Raw genomic sequence first — 25,053 nt, 5'->3', positions numbered from 1 at the left:
ACATTTCCGATAATAGATCCTAAGTCTGGTGTTGAGATTCTAGAAGCTCTATTACCCTCCTGGCTGTGTGACTGGGACAATAAGAAAGGGCAGAATGAGGGTGGGGTGTGCTCACTTGGGGTCCAGAATGATGGTCCCCTGTGAGAACCAGTCACCTCAGTGGGCCAGACCTTAGAGCATCTGGAAGCTGTGGCAGCCAGGGCCTCATCCTCATTGCCTTATTTTTCATCTATTCATTATTTCTGATAATGAGCATGTTGTTGATATCTAGCTTCATTGTTAGAAGTAGTGTTACTTTTTCTTAGTGAATGCACAGGCCATTCTTCCAGGTTATGGAAGAGGCCATTCTTTAGCTTTTGCTCTGAATGAGTCAGAAAGCCATTGGGGGAGTTCACACAAGGGAATCTGGTAGAATGACCTCTCTAGTATATGGCCATAACCTGGAAGAATGGCCTCCTACGTATGAAGTGGAAGGATTAAGTACAACTAGAAGTCATTTGACAAATATTATTAAATGCCTTCTGCATGGTAAATGCTTTTTTTGTTATAGGTCAGGAGCTATAAAACAGACACACACACACACACACACACACACACACACACACAGCTTATAATCTGGGAGCCAGGGGCTGAGAGACATAGAAACAAGTGACATGTTAGAAGATGATGGATGCTATCAAGGAAAAGTAAAGCAGAGCTGAGACATAGGGAATACTGTTGGCTGGTGGGGGAAAGAGGAGATGACTTACTATTTCATCCAAGAGCTCCTGGGTAAGATCTAAATAAGTGGGATTGTAAACTGAGTTTATCTGGAGGCAGCTGTAAACTATGAGTTTAGCTGGAGGCAGCATATCCTGGGAAAAGACCTTTAATTGGGTGCCTGGTGTGCTTGGAAACTGCAAGAAGACCACTGTAACTGTGGTGGTGTGAAAGAGTGGAGAGTAGGTAGGCCAGAGAGGCAGTCGGGGGCCAGGTCGCCAACAGCCTTATTTTACTGGCCGTTGTAAGGATGAATGAGATAAAAAGCCATCACTTGGTGGGAGAGTTACACAAGGAAGTGACATGATTTGATTTAGGTTAAAAGGTTTACTGGCCACTGAGCCGAGACCAGAGTGGACAAGGCAAAGGTGGAAGAAGAGGAAGACGATTTAGAAAGTTACTTCAAAATCCAGGCAGCAGATGATGATAGCGTTAATAAGGCAGTGACAGTGGAGGTGGTAAGAAGCGGTTGAATTCTGAATATGTTTTGAAGGTAGACTCAATAGGATTTTCTGGTTCATTGTATGCTGGGGCAGGATGGAGGACTGGGTGTGTGAGAGTAAGAGAGGAGGCCAGAAGGACTTCTAAGATCCTTGAACTTACAAGGAGAAGTACAGAGTTGTCATTTACTGTGATGGGGAATGCTGGGAGAAGAGGTTTGTGTGGGAGGAAAATTATTAAAAGTTACATGTGAGATGCTCATTGGCTATCTAAGTAGAAGGGCCTCATAAGTAGTTGGATGTGTAAGGCTGCAGTCCAGGGAATGGTCAAGGCAAGAGGGTCATTGTGTATAGGTAGTACTAAAATTATGAGGCTCATTTAGATCTTGTAGCAAGTGACCATGTGTAGAAAAGAAAAGGGGTCCAGGGACTGAGTCTTGGGGTGCTTTACTGCTGAGGTGACACTGAGATGAAGAGGAAGCAGGGAAGGGAGCTGAGAAGGGCAGTCAGGCGGGTAGAAAGAGGATCAGGAAGGCTGTCTCCCTGAAGCCAAATGTTGCAAGAAAGAGGGAGAAATCAACTTCGTCACCTGATCCCTGTATGCTGAGCGTCTAGAAAATCTGCCATATGATTTAGCAATGTAGAGGCTATGGGTGAGCTTATCAGGGGTTGTTTGGTAGAATAGTAGCATAGAATGATGCTACTATTCTTCTCCATTCTTAGAGGGTTCAAGCTCTGGAGAATGGAGGAGAACATAAGGACTTGAACTCCTGAGATTGGCTCAAAGGAAAGTTGGAAGGCCAGATGAGATCAAGAAGATATTTTTTAATTGAGAGAAATTATACCCAGTTTATGTGCCAAAGGTCAATCCAGTAGAGATTGACATAGGAGCAACGGGAGAAGATTGCCAGAGCTTTTTCCTTGATTAGGTAGGAGACGGTGCATCACTAGCAGAGGACCTAGAAGCATAGAGAGTTCATTCATAGAAAGAAGAGGAAAGGAAGAGTACATGGATGGAGATGCTCATTTGATGATGGATGTGAACTTGGGGACACTCCCTTCTTCGTGATTCTGTTTTTTCAGAGAATTAGAAAGTAAGGTCATCAGCTGAGAGTGAGGACCAGGGAATATGCATTTAAGACTTAGTGGTGGTACTAAGATTACCTCCTATTACTGAGATTTAGAGTGAAACTCAGTGCACAAATAATCCCAACAAAATGCTGATGTGTTTCAGTTTTTGTTTGTTAAGGACGAGAGTTCAGATAGTTTGAAAACTCAGAGGGTGGGGAAGAAGAGTGTGGAGAGGGCAGAGGTTAGTAGACTATAAAGACCAGATCTTGAATTTTTATGTTTCTTTGAGGATGTCTCAAGTATAACCTACTACATAACAAGAGTTGTTCTCGGCACAGGTGACACAGCTAGATTTACAAGCAGATTTTGGCAATACTCAGGTATTTTAAAACTGGCTTGCTTTTGAAGTTTTGTGACATTCTACTAGGCAGTGGCTACATCCCAAAGTCCACATACTTGAGCAGTTATTTGTAATATGAGAGGAGTGGGGTATGGTGAAAGCTGACCTCAGAGTTCCCCTTTTTCCTCCTGTACAGCTCATGCCCCTTTTCAGAGCAGAATTAATGTACTTCATAGGTTATCACATGTCTGATATTTACATCTGTAAGATGTCCAGCCTTAGGCTCTTTCAGACTGTGTATAATTCATCAATGGGCCCCTAATTGATAAGACGGTTTCAGATTGCCTCTCAGACTAGCTGGAAGCAGACTTACATAAATTATAAACCATTCTTAGCTTCATTTATCCAAAACTAGGTCATGTGTCCATTCACCCAACACACGTGTATTCTTCTTCTTAAAACCACCCCTGCCAGATTCCTACTTTCTAAATTGACTCCTTGTCCCTGCGTCTATTCAAATAACTAAAGTTTGACAGTGCATGTGTTATATTATGGTTCTGGTAATGTTTTGCTCAGGTTCTTTCCTGCTTTTATCCCTACTTTCTCACTCTCTCTTTCTTTTTTTTCTTTTAAATTCCTGCTGAGCTATTTTCTTGTGCATGGCCTGATCCCTAAAGAGAGTTTATTTGAAGAGTCCAAGAGAAGTTGCCTCTTGCTCTCTTGAGTTATGCAATTGAGGTGAGAGTGAAGTAGGAGTTAGTCTTTCTCGCTGAAAGAAAAAGCGTCTGGACTTTCTTTATTGCGTTTGATTTTAAAGAGCATTTGAAGTTGCAAACTTCGATCTTGGTAACGTTGCAGTGTTCATTGAGAAACGGAATTCACGGGTTGTAAGGGGCATTTATAAGTCATATTACAGAGGTAAATGCTATAGGATAGGATGAACAGGTGGGCCTTAGAGGCTGTAGACTGTTGAGCTAATTTTGGTGGCTTCATTTCCTCCTATGAATGATAATGAGTAACTATGTATTATAGGTTTTTCTCTTTAAGATACCAAGAAAATTACCTATTAAATATGCATTAGAAAAATTTTCCTGGTAACAATGCAATGAAGAAGCCACATTCTACCTAAAATAAAGAAGAAAAATCAACCAAGCTAGAAATTTCTCATTCCTTTTTATGCCCAGTTGCTCCAGATTCATGATTACATTAGTGTCATGAAAGATGTAATTATTTGTATAACATTTAAAAACTATTTAGTCACTGAGAAATCTAGTATCTTGAGCTTATAGGATTCAGTTTATATTTAATGTATATGTGTGTATACTTATGTATATGCACTCACAGAATTAAGGAACTAAAAAAACAAGTTCCCTTCGTTTACCTGATTTCCCCTTCAGACTCTATTCCTGTACTGCAAGCTGTATCAAAGTTTGCAAACTCTTTCTTATAGTTACACTGACTTCAGAAGATTTTGTTAGCCATATACTGGCATATATACATATATACACAACATATATATGTGTATATAGACACACACACACACACACACACACACAAACACATGCACACTCTTATACTACATATCATGATATAGCCTTTTTTTAACTTAGCAAATATATCCTGAACATTTTTTTCCATAAAATAAGATTTTATGTGGCAAAATCTTATTGCATAGGTTTACCACAATGTTCTGAAAAAATAGATTGTATAGACCTTAATTTGTTTATTTAAGCTCCCACATTTAGACATACTGTGGAAATATGAGGAAGCAGGAGAGGGAGCTGAGAAGGACAGTCAGGCAGGTAGAAAGAGAACCAAGAGGGCTGTCTCCCTCAAGCCAAGCAAAGAAAGTGTTTCAAGAAAGAGGGAGAAATCAACTTTGTCACAAGTTCCTGTATGCCGAGGGTCTAGAAAGATCAGCCATATGATTTAGCAACATAGAGGCTGTGGGTGAGCTTGTCAAGTATTGTTTGGTGGAATAGTAGCATAGAATGAAAGGCTGATCCTAGAGGATTCAAGCTCTGGAGAACAGAGGGGAGGAATCAGAGAAAATAAGGACTTGAACTGCAGTAAAATCTTATTCATAGATATACCGCAATGTTCTGAAAAATGGATTGTATAGACCTGAATCTGTTTATTTAAACTCCCACATTTAGACATATTGTGGAACTATGAGGAAGCAGGAAAGGGAGCCAAGCAGGGCAGAAAGAGGACCAAGAGGGCTGTCTCCCGGAAGCCAAGTGAGCGGCACTGCTAATAAAGACATATCCTCACGCTGCTAATAAAGATACATGCGAGACTAGGTAGTTTATAAGGGAAAGAGATTTAGTTGACTCACAGTTCAGCATGGCTGGGGAGGCCTCAGGAAACTTACAACCATGGCAAAAGGAGAAGCAAACAAGTCCTTAGTCACATGGCAGCAGCAAGGAGAAGTGCAGAGTGAAGCAGAAAGGAAAAGCCCCTTATAAAACAATCAAATCTCCTGAGAACTCACTCACTATCACAAGAGCAGCATGAAGGTAACCACCCTCATGATTCAGTTACTTCCTATTGGGTCCCTCCCATGACACATGGGGATTATGGGAACTACAGTTCAAGATGACATTTGGGTGGGGACAGAGCCAAATCATATCATTCTGCCCCAGCCCCTCCTAAACCTAATGTCCTCACAATTCAAAGCACAATCATGCCCTTCTAAGAGCTCCCCAAAGTCTTAACTGATTCCAGGATTAACTCAAAAGTCCAAGTCCAAAGTCTCATCTGAGACAAAGCAAGTCCCTTCCATCTACAAGCCTGTAAAATCAAAAGCAAGTTAGGTACTTCCTAGATACAATGGGGGGTACAGGCATGGGTTAAATAGACCTCTTACAAATGGGAGAAATTGACCAAAACAGAGGGCTGCAGGCCCCACGGAAGTCCAAAATCCAACAGGACAGACATTAAACTTTAAAGTTCCAAAATGATCTCCTTTGACTCCATGTCTCACATCCAGGGCATGCCGATACAAGTGGTGGGCTTCCGTGACCTTGGGCAGCTTCATTCCTGTGGCTTTGCAGGATAAGCCCGCCTCCTGGCTGCTTTCACAGGCTAGCCTTGAGTGTGGCTTTTCCAAGTGCATGGTGCAAGCTATCAGTGGATCTACCATTCTGGGGTCTGGAGGATGGTGGCCCTCTTCTCACTACTCCACTAGGCAGTGCCCCAGTGGGGACTCTTGTGTGGGGGCTCCCACCCCACATATTCCTTCCACACTGCCCTAGCAGAGCTTCTCCATGAGGGCCCTGCCCCTACAGCATACTTCTGCCTGGACATCCAGGTGTTTCCATACATCCTCTGAAATCTAGACAGAGGCTCCCAAACCTCAGCTCTTGTTGCCTGCACACCCACAGGCCCAACACCACATGGAACCTACCAAGGCTGGGGCTTGCACCCTCTAAAGCAATGGCCTGAGCTGCACCTTGGCCCCTTTTAGCCATGGCTGTAACTTGAGTGGCTGGTACACAGGGCACCACATCTTGAGACAGCACAGCCTGGGCCTGGCCCAAGAAGCCATTTATTCCTCCTAGGCCTCTGGGCCTGTGATGGGAGGAGCTGCTCTGAAGGTCTCTAACATGCCCTGGAGACATTTTCCTCATTGTCTTGGCTATTAACATTCAGTTCCTTGTTACTTGGGCAAATTTCTGCAGCTGCCTTAAATTTCTCCCCAGGAAATGGGTTTTTCTTTTATACCACATGGTCAGGCTGTACATTTTCCAGACTTTTATGCTCTGCGTCCCTTTTAAATGTAAATTCCAGTTTCAGATAATCTCTTTGTTCATACATATAAACATACAATTTTAGAAACAGCCAGGTCAACTCTTGAATGCATTGTTGCTTAAAAATTTCTTCTGCCAGATACCCTAAATCATCACTCTCAAGCTGAAAGTTCCACAGATTGCTAGGGCAGAAGCAAAATGCTGCTAGTCTCTTTGTTAAAGTATGGCAAGAGTGGCCTTTGCTCCAGTTCCCAATAAGTTCCTCATCCACATGTGAGACCACCTCAGCCTGGACCTCATTGTCCATATCACTGTCAGCATTTTGGTTCAAGCCATTCAACAAGTCTCTAGGAAGTTCCAGACTTTCCCTCATCTTCCTGTTTTCTTCAGAGTCTTTCAAACTGTTCCAACCTCTGCTAGTTACCCAGTCCCAAAGCCACTTCCGCATTCTCAGGTATCTTTATAGCAATGCCTGACTACCTCAGCGCCTGTTTTCTGTATTTGTTATCACACTGCTATAAAGATACTACCTGAGACTGGGCAATTTGTGAAGAAAAGAGGCTTAATTAACTCACAGTTCCACGTGGCTGTGGAGGCCTCAGGAAACTTGTAATCATGTTGGAAGGCAAAGGGCAAGCAAGGCATGGCTTACATGGCAGCCGGAGGTGGCAGCAGGGGAAACTGCCAAATACTTTTAATGCATCAGATTTAGTGAGATCTTACTATCATGAGAATACCATGGGGGAAACTGTCCCATGATCCAGTTACCTCACAGCAGGTTTCTTCCTAACATGTGAAGATTATAATTCAAGATGAGGTTTGGGTGGGGACACAGAGCCAAACTATATCATGAACCATAAAAGTATAAATCAAATGAAAGTTATTATATTATCTTAATACAAAGCATCTCTATAATAGAAGTTTTTTTATAGGTGTCCATATATCAATACCATTTTTGTATGCATTTGCCTTCTCTGTCATACTATGAGATCACAGAAGCATTTATCTATTTTTATATCTTCATGGTTACATCCCTTTCTGTCTTCACTGTATAGGTGCTTATATAACGTTGATTGATTTGAATCAAGGTTGGTGGTCACTTACTTCCTTGTTGCTAAGTTTTGTAGTGTGTATGTAAGGAAAATACCTAGGTCATTGAAGGATAAGTCTAGGTAGTAGTACTGTATGTAGAACAGTACTCAGATGTTTTCAGGGAAAATGAGTTATATGCATTTGTTTGTTTGGCTTTCTGTTTAGAATTAATTATCTTCCTTTTTTCAAAAAACCTAGAGGCATCTGTTTATAGCATGTTTTACTGAATATTTTAAGCCCACTGCAGAGCCCTGCTGTAAAAAAAAAAAAAAAAAAAGATTTCTTTCTAAATTTTACTACCCATTGACAATGCACCTGGTCACCCAAGAGCTCTGATGGAGATGTACAAGGAGATTAATGTTGTTTTCATGCCTGCTAGCACAACATCCATTCTGCAGCCTATGGATCAAGGAGTGATTTTTACTTTCTAGTCTAATTATTTAAGAAATACATTTCATAAGGCTATAGCTATCATAGATAGTGATTCCTCTGATGGATCAGGACAAAATAAATTAAAACCTTCTGGAAATGATTCACCTTTCTAGATGCATTAGGAACATTTGGGATTCATGGAAAGTCAAAATATCAACATTAAAAGGAGTTTGGAAGAAGCTGATTCTACCCTTCACGGTTGACTTTGAGGGAGCAAGATTTCAGTGGAGGAAGTCACTGCAAATGTGGTAGAAATATCAGGAAAACGAGAATTAGAAGAAGATGTGTCTCAGTTGGTACAATCTCATTATAAAACTTAGACAGTTGAAGAGTTGCCTGTTATGGATGAGTAAAGAAAATAGTTTCAGAAGACAGTGTGGCGATTCCTCAACGACCTAGAAATAGAAATTCCATTTGACCCAGCAATCCCATTACTGGGTATATATCCAAAGGATTACAAATCGTTCTACTATAAGGACACGTGCACACGAATGTTCATTGCAGCACTGTTTACAATAGCAAAGGCCTGGAATCAACCCAAATGCCCATCGACGATAGACTGGATAGGGAAAATGTGGCACATATACACCATGGAATATTATGCAGCCATCAGAAACGATGAGTTTGGGTCCTTTGTAGGGACATGGATGAACCTGGAAACCATCATTCTCAGCAAACTGACGGAAGAGCAGAAGATCAAACACCGCATGTTCTCACTCATAGGCGGGTGTTGAACAATGAGAACACATGGACACAGGGAGGGGAGCACTACACACTGGGGTCAGTTGGGGGCAAATGGGGGAAGGACGGTGGGGGGTAGGGAGCTGGGGAGAGATAGCAAGGGGAGAAATGTCAGATGTAGGTGATGGGGAGGAAGGCAGCAAATCACACTGCCACGTGTGTACCTATGCAACAATTTTGCATGTTCTTCACATGTACCCCAAAACCTAAAATGCAATAAAATAAATAAATGGGAAAAAAAAAAGAAAATAGTTTCTAGAGATGGAATGTACTAGTGAAGGTGCTGTGAACATTGTTGAAATAACAAAAAGGGATTTAGAATGTTGGATGAATTTAGTCGATGAAACAGCAGCAGGGTTTGAGAGAATTGGCTCCAATTTTTTAAAGGAGTTCTACTATAGGTAAAATGCTGTCATATAACATCACATGCTACAGAGAAATCTTTTGTGAAAGGAAGTCAATCTATGTAGCAAACTTTATTGTTGTCTTATTTTACGAAATTCCCACAGCTACCCCAACCTTTAGCTACCACCATTCTGATCAGTTGGCAGCCACCAACATCAAGGCAAGACCGTCCACCAGCAAAAAGACTATAGTTTGCTGAAGGCTTAAATGATCATTAGCATTTTTTAGCAATAAAATATTTTGTAATTAAGGTACGACAGTATTTTTAAGACATCAGGCTATTGCATACTTAACAGACCATAGTATAGTGTAAAAATAACTTTTATATGCACTGGGAAACCAAAAACTTCTTGTGACTCACTTTATTGCTTTACTTACTTTGTTGCAGGGTTCTAGAAATGAGCTATAATATCTCCAAGGTATGGCTATGTGTTTAAAATGCAGGATACCATTGCTCCATAGAAGGCTTTCAAGTAACTCCTCTGTAATTTTACTTGACTATTTTGTAGTAGACATGTAAGCCTCTTTTTTGAAACTCTCTTATCCTTTGGTTTCTATAAAATTATTTTCTGCTATTTATCCTCTTATGTCTTTGCTTAATCCTTATTATTTTTCTTCTGGGGCTCATTTTTGTTTATTCTGTTGCTCAGAGTAGATGTCCCCATATATCCTCTCTTACCATTCTCACCTCACTAATCGTAATCTTCCTGAATGTTCTAAGTTTAGCCAGCTTCCCAGCTCCTGCCAGACGCTGGTGATTCACAATCTCTAGCTCCAGACCTGATCTGTTTCTGAGTTTATGTATTGAATAACCAGCTTCAGGACACACATCTCTCTGTGATTGTCCTGTAGGTACCGCAAAACAAACTTTCCTCTGAGTTTGCTCCACAGTCTGGGTTCCCTGTCATAATCAGTATTGCCTTCGTTCTGGTTACACTGGGAATTTTTTCCTCAGCATTTTCCACTCAGTGCTTCTCTGGGTTTTATTCATTTTGACTTAACTCGCATCATTGTCCAAGTGAGAGTGTGAATAAATGAGTGAATATTTGTCAAGTATTGACTAAGTACTAGACCCCTGGCTGGGCATCTCCTTGTGCATTGCTCCCATTTAATAGACACCTGGGTAAACATCTGCCTGTGGGCTGTTCTTGTTTTGTCTAGACACCTGGCTGGGCATCTGCCTGTGAGTTGCTCTTCTCCCTTGGCCTAGACACCCTGCAGGGCATCTGCCTATGGATTGCTTTTCTTGCTTGGTCTAGACACATGGTTGGGCATCTCCCTGTGTGTTTCTCTTGTTTGGTCTAGACACCTGGCTGGACACCTGCCTATGGGTTGTTCTTGTTGTGGTCTAAATACCTTGCTGGACATTTACCCACAAGTTGCTCTTTGTTCTGTACGCCTTGCTGGACATCTGCCTATGAGTTGTTCTTGTTTATTCTAGACACCCTGCTGGATATCTGCCTATGGGTTGTTCTTGTGGTCTAGATACCCTGCTGGGCATTTGCCTATAGCTTGCTCTTGTTTGATCTAGACACCCTGCTGGGCATCTGCCTATGAGTGGCACTTGTTTGGTACACTGACTTGTGACATAAGTCTCATTGTCCTCTATTCATCGAAAAGGAAATTTGGCTCAGATTCTGGAGTCTAACAATGAGTCTTGAATCCCCTTTGTTTTTCACCTGCTACTGTGGTAAATTAACATCCTCATTTCTTTTCTAGAAGAATAATTAACGTAGAAGCGTCCCAAAAGGTTTTCCTGCTTCTCGTCCCTCTTTTTCCATACATCCTGAACACACACTGAGTATTTTGAAAAGTCTCCTCTGTAACTGCATTTCCCAGAAGCCTCTGATGGCTCTCCTTTACATCTAAGCTCAAGTTGGTGACCCTGCAACCCCATCTTCTGTTCCCTTTCCTTAAGTCCTCCGGGCTCTAGCCTCAGGAAATCCCTTTCATTTCTTCAGAATCACCCATCTCCATCCCTGCTCCATACTTTTGATCACATTGTTGTTTCATCCTACAGCACACTGCCAGCCATCTCTGACATGTAAAACATTGCTTATTCCTCAGGACCCAACTTCCTTGTCACCTTCCCCGACCCTTCTAGATAAGAATTTCTCGTTTGTTGTAGCAGCTTGGCTTTCTTAGGAAGCAGACCATGAGATGGACCTTGGCAGCCTATGGGGAAAGGAAGGAAAGCAGAATTGAGAGTGCGAGAGAGCAGGGCTTCTACACAGCCTCAGCGAAGGCCTCCGCCAACCCCAGGACTGCTTGGAAGCTGGGGTGGCCCTCCAGGATTGTGTTGGCTCAGCTCCGACTCTTTATGACTTTACTCTGTGGCACATTCTTACTGAAGATTTTTGATTTTTTAAATTAGATACCTACTTGAACTTGTGCTTCTTTTTATTTATTTATTGTATGCCAAGTGCCCAATCCAGTGCCTTGCCCATAGCAGGTATACAGTAAATTCTAATTGAAAGAAGGAATGAAAGACACTAGGGTTATTGTGGTTTTGTTTTCTCTTCTGTATAACAGAATAACCAAGATTTTTGAAGGACTTCAGTGAAAAAAGGATTGTGATCGTGATTTTCTATAAGTTGGCAGTGGTTTCCCTAGCTAAGTAGCAAATCGGCACACATAAATGTCCCATGATATGCAGTCACACAGACTATACAGATGAATAATGGTATTCTAGAGTCACATGAAACTGTCTGTGATGAGTCCAAACACTCAATGTATTCAAGACAATCAGTCCATTGCTTCTTAGTATCTGATAAACCATTTTATGCTTTCATTTTATTCTTACTATAGACACCAAGAGCAATTATGATCTTCATTTTTTAGAGGAGATGTTAACTGATCTATAGGGGAGGCAAAAGAGCTTTATAGAAAATAGAAGGAAACATGGTTAGCCCGGAAAAAGGAGTACCTGGGACCAGACTATTAAGGTCATCCAAGAGTGCAAGGAAGGCAGTGGAAAGGGGCCATGGCATAAACAAAATGGCAAGCTGCAGGTTGGGTGTGATGGCAAGACGTAGAGAATCACTGTAGACCACTCTTCTTAGTTGCATAGCTGAGACAAGGGGAAAGGTTACTGATAACATAGGATCTAGGAATGTTTTTCATTGTTATTGCTAATTTTTTTTAAGTTAGAGAAACTTGAAAACATTTATAGGCCAAAGACAGAGAAAGAAGCTAAGCAAACAGATGGGAAAATTGAGTTTAAGGTCTTGGATTACTTGCCCCAAACCAAACTGAACATCAAGTTACCTGGGGTACTTTGCAAAACAAAACCAAACAAAACAAAACAAAAAAACATCAAAACCATTCTTCAGCCACCACCCAGATATAGTGAATCAGAATGTTGGCTTGGTAATCTATGGGTTCCAAAAATTGTGATGATCTTCTAGGCTTGAGAACTACAGTTTTGTTAATTTTCTGTTGTTTCTTTTATAAATGTTTGAAGATCACCTGGACCTTTGGGTCCTCTGGGAATGCTAGGAAGAAGCCCCACTGTTTTGGATTATCACAGAAGTTTATTCTAGGTTCCCTGAGCCCGTGACCAGGCTGTCTCAAGTGAATCAAGGACAGAATGGACTGGTTATTTTTGTATTATATAATTAACCTAGAATGGAAACAAAGAGCTGTGAGCTCAGAACAGAATCAGGGATTTGAGGATGCCTGCTCCTTAGTCTTAGACTAAAATAATAACAAGGAGATAGGAAAGGATCATTGAGTTGCCCCCAGGAGCAGGTTTGGCCAACTGTCATTAGTTTAACTTTTGCAATGGGCCTTAACTAGCATCATCAGTGTGGTGGCAGATGAGCAACATGGTCTAGGTCCCTTTTGGGGCTTAGGGTTTAAGTCACTCTTCCCTTTCTGAACCAGAGTATCCTTAGCTTAGAAAATGGTAATAATGGTCGGACACGGTGGTTCATGCCTGTAATCCCAGCACTTTGGAAGGCCGAGGCAGGCAGATCACCTGAGGTCAGGAGTTTGAGACCAGCCTGGCTAACATGGTGAAACCCCATTTCTACTGAAATTACAAAAAATTAGCCAGGCATGGTGGCGCACACCTGTAATCCCAGCTATTCAGGAGGCCGAGGCAGGAGAATTGCTTGAACCCAGGAGGCGGAGGTTGTACTGAGCTGAGATCGTGCTACTGCGTTCCAGCGTGGGCAACAGGAGTGAAACTTGAAGAAAGAGGGAGAGAGACAGAGAGACAGACAGACAGACAGACAGACAGAGAGAGACAGAGAGAGAGAGAGAGAGAGAAGAAAAAAAAAAGAAAAGAAAGATGAAAATTATAATAATCACATCTCTTTGGTCAACCTGCACATTCTGGCTTATCTTAGTTATTAAATACTTGGAAAATTAACCCGTCTATGCCTTGGCTTCCTGAATAATAAATAAAACCTACCTCATAGGGTTGTTGTTTTAGTAATTAACTGAGGCAATGCAGATAAAAGCCTTTCCTGGTACATGGTCAAGTGCTCAATATGCTTACCACTTCTGGAGCAGGATAAAGTGTATCCTGTGGTCCCTGGAATATATGGCCACTCCAGAATCATATATGGCGAAACAGTACTCAAGATGTAAGTGAGAGATGTGAACTAGGAAGGTGGGGTAAGGTATGATGCTGGAGATTTTGTTTGGAATCCTGAGAATGTTAATTTATTTTCTTCTCCTCCAAAATATTTGCTATTGCACAGAACATTACTAAGAGGTGCTAAGTCGATTTTGTTCTGTTGAAGAAGTATGTGTATTTTCGTGTGTCTGTGCCTCTGTGTATTTAGGATAGCTATTGCATTTTCTGTTTGGCAAGCTGCAGAAGGTCGACAGCTTGGTGTGTTTTTCTGAGTGGTGCTGGGCTGGGCATGAGGAAGTCCAGAATTCCTTGAGATGGGAGGCAATGAGCTTTCCGTTACGAGCATGTTCTGTGTGTCCCTACCTCTGGCGGACAACATTGTTGAGAAAAACAAAAGTCACAACCCAACAAAAATTCATCTTTTTCCCCTGGATGAGGTGATTTAAGCATTAAAGACAACAGGCAAGGAGTTAGGGGGACATGGTTGTTTTTGTTTTTGACTGCAGAGGCTGATGACATAAGAACCAGTTAGATGATGGAAGGAAAATGTCTGGGGGTCAGGGAATCTGGGACCCATCTGTTAGAATTATTCATGGAGAGTTTAGCACACTGTATGCTGGAGGGTCTCGAGACTCAACAAATGGAAAGTAAGAATGCTTGAAAGGAGGAAGGCATATTTTTTCAGCTGCTTATCTGACAACAGTTTGTGTGCTGTGGCTGAAGAAAAATAAGCCAGTGGTTATTACAAAATTATGGGGTTTTGCTTAGAATTAGCGTAGTAACTAAGAAATTGTCAACTTGTTGAAGTCCTTACGCAGAGGATGATGGAGGGAACAGAGCTTGTCAGAAGACCAGTTTCTATTTTATATTACTTTGTCAGTATTTCATAGTGTGGGGATCAAATAGAGGTTATATTTGAGAGCCTTACCTGTTGGGATACAATGGGCAAGAGCATCTTGGAATGGTGGTAAGCACTGGAGGTCAGATCTAAGAGCACCCCTCTCTCAAGTACCCTCATCGATGTTCTCGCTGCTGCATGCCATGAATCTTCCCTTGGCTTAGTAGAAAGTGTTCTAGACCCAAAAGCAGAGGGCATGATCCCTACATTGTGCCTTACACATAATCAGGACTCAATAAAATATTTGATAGACAAGAAGGAGGGGGAAAAAGCAAGATGACTATTGGTCAGAGTTTGCCTCCTCTAGTTATGATAACTGTATGGACATAGATAAGTTGCTTCACCTCTTTCAGCTTCAGTTTTCTGCTTTGTAAAATGACAGTAATTATATTGACCTTATAAAATAAATTGTTACGAGACTTCAAAAATATATAAGCAAAATATCTAGAATGATGCCTGATCTGTTATTGTGATTTTTATCTAAATCCCATCTCCCTGCTTACTTATTGTCATCTACTTGGCACCCTGGGAGTTTTTAGTTGGTGAAGGTTTAGAGAAGGAGAAGTGGGCTGGCAGCACCTTGTATCAGTTTTTTCATCCAGCCATCATAGGCCTTAAATGTTTTAATTTTTTAAAGCAGTTTGATTTTTTCTGAGCTGCTGTGAACTTAATATAAAATAGAGACTGTATTGACTTTGGAAACAATGAGTATAGAGGTATCTTCCAGCCCTACCTACATGTAGCTGTTTAGAAATACAACTTAATAAGAGTGATCACCACAGAAGTGCCCTTACAGTGAAGCCTCCTTTGTAGGCAGATTTCTAATTCATATGAATATCAAAATCAACAAGAGTGCATTGTCCCTTAGAGACAGACCTCATCCCCTCCTAAAGAGTTCACAGATAGAATTGAGAGAATCATGCATTCTGATGTTAAATAAATTAGAACTTTATTTTAATTAATCTCTAATTCACTCATAAATCAAGGGAACAACCCATAGTGTGCTTTTCATACCAGTGATTTTTGTCATCAAAGAAGTCATGGTGATTTTCATCTCACATAACAGTTGTTGACTATATCTTGAAATATTGTGTACGCTCATCATGATTTCCAACTTACGGAAGGTATGAGACCTACCATAATCCTTCTTTCTTAATGCATTAATCTTTCTTAATGCATTAGTAAAGAAACACATATATTAAATTTGTAATATTTTGGAAACTATTTTTTATGATAGGCTTCCTTTATAATCTTAAATGTTTTATTTGTATGTTTTACAAAGATTATGTCTTCTCTAGACTACCAGAGCATTTATGGAACAGAAACTATTAAGATCCTGTGCCTTAGAGTTGGTTGGAGGAGGATTGTCCTGAACTAACAGTCAAATAGAAAGATTCTCACTACCCAGTCTGCAGCAAAATCCAAAAGCAAAATTTTTAGGGCCAGATTCAAATTCCACCGGCCCACTGATAGTCTGCTGGACTCTATCCAAATAATCGTAAATTATTAGGCATCATTCCTGCTTGTAAGGACTTTACAGCAAAAGATTTATGGTTGCTCTGATAATTAATACTTCAAATTGCAAATACTTAAAATGCTTGTAATGAGAATACTTGAAATGAGAAAATGTTTCCTCTTGCCCTTGGTCATTAGTGATCACAGTGAGCTACCTGTGATGGCTTCGTGTTTTTAAAAGACTAACGTTAAGTTTTCTCCATATGTTCATTTAAATAACCTTTCCCTGGTACCACTTGGACATTCCATATCTATATATATATAGTCTTGGGCCACTGATAATGGTCTCATAGTGCTGACTTATATCTTCTAAGTCAGGAGGAATGAGGATGGTCCCTTTTTCCCCTTTTTTTATATAAACTTGATCAAAGCCAGTTGGAAGTTTGTTCTTCCTCTTTAGTTGTAAATCTGTGTACTTCCTTCCCCATGGAGCTTATGGCTCCTCTATGTAAGAGATACTAACACATAGCTACATAAAGAATACACAGGACATTACCAGTTTTTGCTATGAAGAAAAATAGCGGGTACTATAAGACAGGATAAGAATCAAGAGTGGTCAGGGAAGGATCTCTGAGAAAGTAGAATTTCAGGCGAAACCGGAAGGATAAAAAAGAGCTATATGACAAGTGAAGAAAGAATTTTTCCAGGCCTAAGGATCATCTTGTACCAAGGGCATATTTGTGGAACTGAAAGAATTGGCTCTTGATGTACAGTGTAGTGAGTTGAAGGGGGAAGAGGTGAGGTTGGAGAATAGGAAGAAGCCAGGTCATGCAGGGCCTTGTAGAGTTTGAATTTAATGCTAAGTGTAGTACAGTAGGGAACCTTTGAAAGGTTTTAAGTAAAGCAATAGGGGATTTGATTTACATTTTAGAAAGAAGCCTTTGGATGCTAGATAGAGAGTAAATTTAAGGTCAGGCAGCTTGCCAGTCTTAAGAGATGGGACTTGAACCTGTGGCTTTTCATTCCCAGTCCATTCTGATTTACCAGGGCCTTTTTTCTAGTTGATAAGTACCAACCTGAATTAAATAGAAAATGCAAAATAGTACCAGGCCATTTCCAAATGGCTTTCTTATACTTGCTCAAGTTGACAGTGAAAAATAAAATCCACCTAATGCACATCTCTAACCTGTTGAACACCTCAAAATGATTAAAGGTGCAACTACTATCTCAGTTATATAAAAACCCCATCTCTTATCTAACTTATGCTATTTAGTGTCTAAGGTTGCTCAGAGTCACATATGCTGTAATTACTACCAGTTCTACCTATTAAGCAGTAGCTTGTGTCTGTGCGATTTTCTAGGCAAACCAACCTGAACTACCCAGCTAGTGTTTGCCAGTTTTAGCCGTTCAGCAGTTTAGTGGTCAGTTTCGCCTTCGGTTTTATTCCAATTATAAAATTATTTTGTTTTGTTATGTATTTCCTTAATTGTACTTATTTACATTGTATATTTACAAATAAATCTGTTATTTTGATTGAGAAATACCTGCATGTTTATACATTTTTTCTGCCTCTCAAAAATACTCAGTAAGTTTTTTGTCTGTTGATTGCTAATTCATCCAACGTGTATTTCTTAACACACGGCAGTACTATATGTAGTGTTAGAGGCAGGCATACCTAAATCAATCAAATCATGCTGTGTTCTTGCAGCCTTGAGCATGTTAGTTCTGCATCTATAAGATGGGAATGTAATAACAAACCCATAGAGTAATTATAAAAAGTAGTACACCATATATGAAACCGTTTTGTATGATGCTCGATACATTTTCACTGTTTTATTATCAAAACAGTTTTATTGATGTATAATTGACATCCAGTACACTTCACATGTTTAACATGTACAGTTAGTACATTTTGACATGTATAGACCCATGAACTCACATAAGAAGACTTTTTATCTCTCCATTTACCTAACTATTTCTATGCTGGTTGCATCGGCAGACTTTCTTAATCAAGGCAGTGGTGTTTGGAGAAGGGAGTGTCTAGCATTTTAAGACCTATTTAATATTATCATTGCTTCTATATTGATGTAGTCATAATATTTAATTTATTTTTTTTATTAAGTTTGGCATTAGGCTGGGTTTGGTGGCTCATGCCTGTAATCCTAGCACTTGAGGAGGCTGAGGTGGGCACATGATGTGAGGTTAGGAGTTCGAGACCACCCTGGCCAACATGGTGAAACCCCGTCTCTACTAATAGTACAAAAATGAGCTGAGCATGGTAACCAGCCCCTGTAATCCTAGCTACTCAGAAGGCTGCGGCAGGAGAATCGCTTGAACCTGGGAGGCGGTGGTTGCAGTGAGGCAAGATTGCATCACTGCACTCCAGCATGGGCAACAGAGCAAGACTCTGTCTCAAAAATAATAATAAATAATAATAATAATTAATAATAATTGGCATTAAAAGAAAGTAAGATTTTAGAACCTAACACACAAAAATACAGATCATCCCAGCCTGTGTGCTACAGATACCAATCCTGCAGATCTCAAAGAGTATGTGCCTCAATGTGAAAAGAACTGGGAGTCTCTGCTTTAGAATACAGAGATGAGTCATGTATAGATCTTGCCCTCAAGGATCTTAGAATCTAGGGATGGAGGAGCTGGAATGTACCTATAACAACGATAACGCAGAGCAGAAGGTAGGAAGAGGTAAAACACTGGAGGCAGACTTAAGCGAGTGTAGTAACTAACTTGGGGATAAACTTCACTTAGGAAAAAACCATTTATTGCCTCCTGCACATGTGTCTGTCTGAGGTAGGTGTGTAGAGCAATTTAGACAGATACAGACCCTGCCCATTAATCGCCTAAAGCCTAATGCTGTGCATCACTGCTCAACGGGTTGGGCGTTTGCCCAGCTTTTATCCTGGACCACTTCCAACATTGTTGAGGAAAGAGTGAGTGTGCAGGACCCTGTGGTTGGACACCAGCCCAGGTTATCCAGCGGCTAGACACCTAACTGACTCATAGGAATGGGGGAAGCCCCTTCTGGGTTGCCTGTGTGGATAATAAGGCTCTTATTCACCTCCACATCTAGGTCAGAGAGGGGCCACCTGAGATGCACAGCACATTGATAGATTACTTCTGGGCCCCAGGGGCCTCATTACCATCATATCCATCATCTTCTGATAGTACCAAATAATGGATGTAATTTAATCAGATGCCAAAAGAGTCCTCAGCAGGCGAATTGGAGAAACCTTGCCTGAAACTGTGCTATGGTGTTGAGATGATTATAATGAACCAGAATGATCTTTGTGGTGAGACTGAATGTATCATGCACTATGTGAGTTCTGATTTATTTTTAAAACATTCTTGCTCCCATTGGCTCCCCTTTTAATAGTTTCACTGTAGCCTGTTTATTGTTACAGATGTTACTTTTAAATGAGGTCATTGAGCTTTCCTTTACTTCCAAAGGCAATGTTTGCCTTTTTATTAAGGGGTTGGCAGGGCTGTCTGGAGAACAGTGCTAATGTGAGATCAAGGTTAAAGCTTCAGACCCCAGGAGACTAGGTGGAGAAAAAGCCTCTTCCATGTTTACACACACTCATGTCAGCCAGATGTCTCACAAAGGGCAAGTTTCCTGGCAGAGAGGCAAGAAGACAGGCACTGTGGTCACAGACTCCCTTGACTCTCATGGCCCCTTCTTGCCCACTGTGAAACCTCAGGCATGTCAAAAACAAGCTCCCCAAGCCTGTTTCCTCAGCTGTCACTTGGAGATAATAATTTTTGCTCCTAGGACTTTTGTGAGGATAAAATGTGTTACAGCCCCTTGGTATGCATGAGGAATTTAGGAAGGGAAAGGGATGTAACAGCTAAAACTCTAAGGCTTTGGAAATACTTTAAGTCCTATGTGTAGTATGTTTTGCATAGCTTTGTTGGAGGACTGCTGAACAAATGTAGCTTGCCAGTGATTTTTGTAAATAAACTTGTATTGGCACACAGCCCATTCATTCATTTACAAACATCTATGTCTGCCCTCTCAAGGACAGATTTGGGTCATTATGACAAAGACCTTATGGTCTGCAAAGCCAGAAATATTTACTATCTGGCCCATTACAGAAGTTGGCTGATCACTGTGCCAGACTGAAGGAAAGTTTCTATACAGAGATCTGATCATTTAAAGCAGTTAGGGATAGGGGATGAGTGGGAATTCTAAAGTGTTCCTGCAAAAAGTCGAATACTGAATGTTGTCACGTATAAGTGGGAGCTAAATAATATGTGGATTTGGAGAGAGAGAGAGAGATAGACGTTGGAGACTTGGAAAGGTGAGAGGGTGGGAGGCGGGCGAAGGATGAAAAATGACCTAGTGAGGACAGGTGCGGTGGCTCACGCCTGTAATACCAGCACGTTGAGTAGCTGAGGCAGCCAGATCACTTGAGGTTGGGAGTTCAAGACCAACCTGGCCAATATGGTGAAACCCCGTCCCTATTAAAATACAAGAATTAGATGGACATGGTGGCAGATGCCTGTAATCCCAGCTACTTGGGAAGTTGAGGTGGGAGAATCACTTGAACCCAGGAGGCAGAGGTTGTAGTAAAGGAAAGAAAAGGAAATTACCTAATGGGTACAGTGTATACGATTTGTGTAATGGTTACACTAAAAGCTCAGACTTCACCACTACACAATATATGCACGTAACAAAACTGCATTTGTACCCTCTAAATGTTTAAAATTTAAAAATTAATTTTTAAAAAGGTGTTCCTAAGTGTCTATGGAGTTCACTCCATTCTAATTGAAATACCTGAAAACTTAGTGCCTGTTAAAAGACTGGTTTGCTGAGGTGATAATTAAATGGTATATGTGGGAGCATAAGCACAAAGCTGGCTCATGCAGATGTCTGGTAGATGTTTGCTACAGTCGAGTCTCCATTTTGTTTCATCAGACCCCACATAGGTATAACTCTGTTTGGCTCTGGGCGTATGTTTCAGGTAGTGGCAGGTTGATAGAGGCAGCACCATGGGGCACTTTTGTGGTCCAGTCACATGCTGTCCCAGCATTTTCTTCTGTGTAAGTCATTGACAACGATTAGCCTAAAATGAGGTTTACTGACCAATGTCTTTATCTTGCCTCATGCTTTGAAGCTGTTCCAGTGATAGGTGGAGCCAGCACTAAAGTCATACCTGAGTATGTACATGCAGGAAATAAAGATGAAACTGGCATTTTAACACCAACCACATATTTTCATGGCTGCCACATGTGTTAATTTTTGGAAAGCAATCAAAGCATTTGCCATGGCTCGAAAAGATAGTCGTCAGAAAACATTGTTTAATGGCAGAAAGACCCTCTGCAAAGTAAATAAAACATTAAAAATGGTGAGCCTCACTTGGATGGAGAAAAGGAAAGGAGTTTAATATATTGTCACTCTGTGCTCTACATCATATGTAGATGGCAACAGCAAATGCTGTATACTTATATGTACATTGCCTTTCAACAAGTCATTGAGAGGAACTTGGCCTCTGGCTTCCTGCCTTGCTAACTGAGCGCACTCTGTAGTGACCCTGCTATAAAGCTCTACTCCCCTCCTCTTGCACATTGATCACCTTGGGAGGTAGGTATATTCTCAATGTACATGCCCAAATGGCAAAAGTCCACCATACTGTGTAGAAGGCACCTAGCATAATGCCTAGAGGGTCATAGACACTCACTCAGCACTTGTTCCCAACACCATCTCAATGACAACAGGTAGATCTTTCCTGTCTTTGGATTTCCATAGCTGTTCTTTGTACCTCACCCAAGCTCTTAATCAGACACTATGATAATTATTAATTAAAGGTTTAGTGTATATTTCCAATCTCCCTCAATTAGTCTTTCTTTTGTAGGTAAGGATTTAATATTTTCCCTCTCCTTATTTCCATCCCAAAAAGCAGTTCCCTGCCCATGGTAGGTGAAGAACAAATCATGAAAATTTGGTCAAAGCCAAGCAGATATCAGGATAATAGTGGATGTAAATGCAGTGAACTAGAGACAGTGGAGACTGGAAGCAAGTCCTATCTGTCTCTCAGATAAAATCTCAGGGCTGGGCATGGTGGCTCATGCCTGTAATCCTAATACTTTGGAAGGCCAAGAGTTTGAGGCCAGCCTGAGCAACATAGTGACACCCTGTCTCTGCAAACATAAAAAAATTAGCTGAGTGTGGTGGTACCCACCTATAGTCTTAGCTACTCAGGAGACTGAGGCAAGAGGATCACTTGAGCCCAGAAGATCAAGGCTGCAGTGAGCTGTGATTCCACCACTACATTCCTGTCTGGGTGACAGAGTGAGACCCTGTCTCAAAAAAAAATTAGAAATACAAAGATAGGAATTCAGTCCTGCTAATATACCAAACCTCCAGGACAGGACAGCCACTGTCCTGAGTGTCAAGGAGACAGAGTAGACCATCGTCTTACCTTCTTGGAGTTCATGATGCTCTAGAGGAGGGGAGGCAGGCACATAACTGTTGCTCCTGAGTTCCCAGGGAACCATCACCCCCGCAATATCCTGCAAATCTTTGTAGCTCCCATTTCAGAATGTAATTCCTGATGCTACGTATGGTATAAAAACATAATACTATAATTAGTCCACCCACTTTTATTTGAAGCCAAAGGATTGGTGAGAAACATCAGAAGAGCTATGTTCAAGACATGATCTTACCACCTGCTAGCTGTGGATATTCGTTTGTGTAGGAACTGCTTACACTCACTGTGCATGCATTGTTCTAGCCTATATGGGGCACAAGGCACAAGGTCCAATTGCATGGACCTTAACATTTAACTGGGGCTGGGGAGGGAGAAGAGAAGGATGAACTGGTATTAAGCAAATGATATTTCAGATGGTGATAAGTGCTATGAAGAAAATAAAACATGACAGTATTATAAGGGACCATTTAATTTCTTTGAGCTTAAGTTTCCTCATTTGCCATATGAAGATAAGACTACATATCATGTATTATTTGATGAAACTTAAATATCCTGTGTGAAAGCTCTTTGTCTACAATAGAGGTAAAAATCCATCATTGTTGTTAGAGTCATGCCTCAGCCCTGAAAGTCATACAAACAGATCCTTATTTGATCACATGGGTGTTTAAAGGTTAATATATTTTCTGGTCAAATACACCTCATGCATCCCTTCCTTTTTACTTTTGCTCAGAATCTTCCCTCTACTGAATTTCTTTTTTTTCCATTTCCATCTGTATAACTCTGCTTGTGTATCAGTTATTACAATAAGGCTTGTTTTTTGCTCCTCTTTGTATATCTTGCCAAATATAAAGCAGTGACCAACGCATAGTAAGTGGGTAATAAATAGCTGAGTCAGAATGGAGCAGAGCAAAAGATTCTAAGGGCTCAGAAAAGAGAGGGAATTCTGATTGCAGGAGAGGGTAAGAAAGACTTCATGGAGGTTGTGGGATAGGATTGCACACAACAAGGCAGCTGGCACTTGGGCTGAGGGAATGGCAGACAGGTCAGTGGTAGGGTTGCTGTGTAGATAGGAAGGAAGGCAGTACAGCATGATGTGAGGAACACAGGAGTCAGGACAGCCACGTTTGAATCCCAACTTGGCCATTTACTGATGAGGTCTTTGACAAATCACTTAAGCATATTTTCTCAACTCCAAAGTAGTGGTAACAGTACCACCTACATCTTGGGGTTGCTTTATGGATGACATCAGGTAACATAAGGAAGCTTGTATCCCAGCACCTGGCACAGAGAAATCATTCCGTAAGTAACAGCTTTACCGAATGATTATGGCCTGTCTTTTTAAGTGCTGTGTATGCTGTTTCCTTCATTGTGAAGTAAAGGCAAGGTTAAGGTCACAGGAGTAGTCCCTCTGGTGATGAGGCCTATTAACATCATTGTTTTCCACAGTTAGAGACTGTACCCCAAGCCAGCTAGTGTGTGCTAGCCCAACAGGGACCAGCTCAGTGTGGGCAGAGACTAATGCAAATGAATCATTTGCGCTGGAAAAATAATCCAAGACATACAACGTCACGTTACAATATTAAGAGTAATAACTTCACTTAGCTGAAACATTATGTTTTCTGTTCTTGGGGTAGTTTTTAAGGGGAAGAAAGAAAATGCTTCATAGGAAATTTACAACCTTGTATCTCGTGGGATTTCTTCAGACTACAAGCAGTTTATGCAAAACAGATGCCTGAGGAGTGGTGCCTGCATGCACCTGTGGATTTGGCGATTATATTTCATTTTCCTCACCCCTTTAGTTCTTGCAGACAACCTGAAATCCAACCCTGGAATTAAGTGGCAATATTTCAGTTCAGAAGAAGGAATTTTCACTGTTTTCCCAGCACACAAGTTCCGGTGTAAAGGCAGCTATGAACACCGTAGTAGGTATGTTGACTTGCATGCTAACGTTTTTAATTATTGTTTCAGAGTGATCTACATGAAAGATAAAACTTCTCATTTCTGCTTATGGCACTGCCTGTAAGCTGTGGATTCAGAAATCTGCAGTTGTTCTGAAGTGAATTCACCATTTAGTATATGTGGATATGAAATGCCAGGGAAGGGTAAATTACAAAACCCAGAGCTTTTCTATAGCTATCTAATGTGCCATATGAAAAATTCCACTTTACTAGTGAAGTCAAATTGTGTGAAATACCTGGAATGTTTAGAGTTTCAGACTTCTTTTTTGAAATGTAAATGATGGTATCTTCTCTATACTACAGCCCTAGAACATATCTCAGAGTAGAGTTTGTGATACTCAACCCCCCTTTCCATGGTGACATGCTTGGCCATACTGGATGAAATTTACATGCAGATTTTAACTACTAGAAGTTTTGAGGTGTGCAGAAAGCATTGGATTAAAAATCGCTAACATCCTGCTTTTCTCACTCGAAGACATGACTTGGGATTCTACCATGTAGCCAGAAGGGCAATAATGGTGAGATAATTTGTATGACAAGACTCATTAATTATAGAACCCCCAAAGCAGATACACTTTCCCATTTAATCCCGACAGTTTCCTGTTCGCGGTGTCAAATGTTTGATCGCAGAACATCTGGAGCTCTAGTGCAGGGTGCCCACTTTGCACACCATTTT

General features: G+C 40.9%; 1 protein-coding gene across 2 annotated transcripts in view; it reads left to right on the top strand.

The window, feature by feature from the left end:
• The window catches only part of CACHD1 (cache domain containing 1), a 228,469-nt gene that overhangs the window by 133,152 nt on the left and 70,264 nt on the right, over window positions 1–25,053 (top strand). For both annotated transcript variants that reach the window (XM_032296745.1, XM_032296744.1), the window contains exon 5: window positions 24,219–24,345. In XM_032296745.1, the coding sequence (XP_032152636.1) occupies window positions 24,219–24,345 (127 nt within the window). The remainder of the gene's footprint in view (window positions 1–24,218; window positions 24,346–25,053) is intronic.

This window comes from Sapajus apella, unplaced genomic scaffold (assembly GCF_009761245.1).
Source record: "Sapajus apella isolate SASKATOON/1434 unplaced genomic scaffold, GSC_monkey_1.0 scaffold36, whole genome shotgun sequence".
NCBI lineage: Eukaryota > Metazoa > Chordata > Mammalia > Primates > Cebidae > Sapajus > Sapajus apella.
Note: the sequence above shows the minus strand (reverse complement) of the source record. Positions and strands in the feature narration are given on the sequence as shown.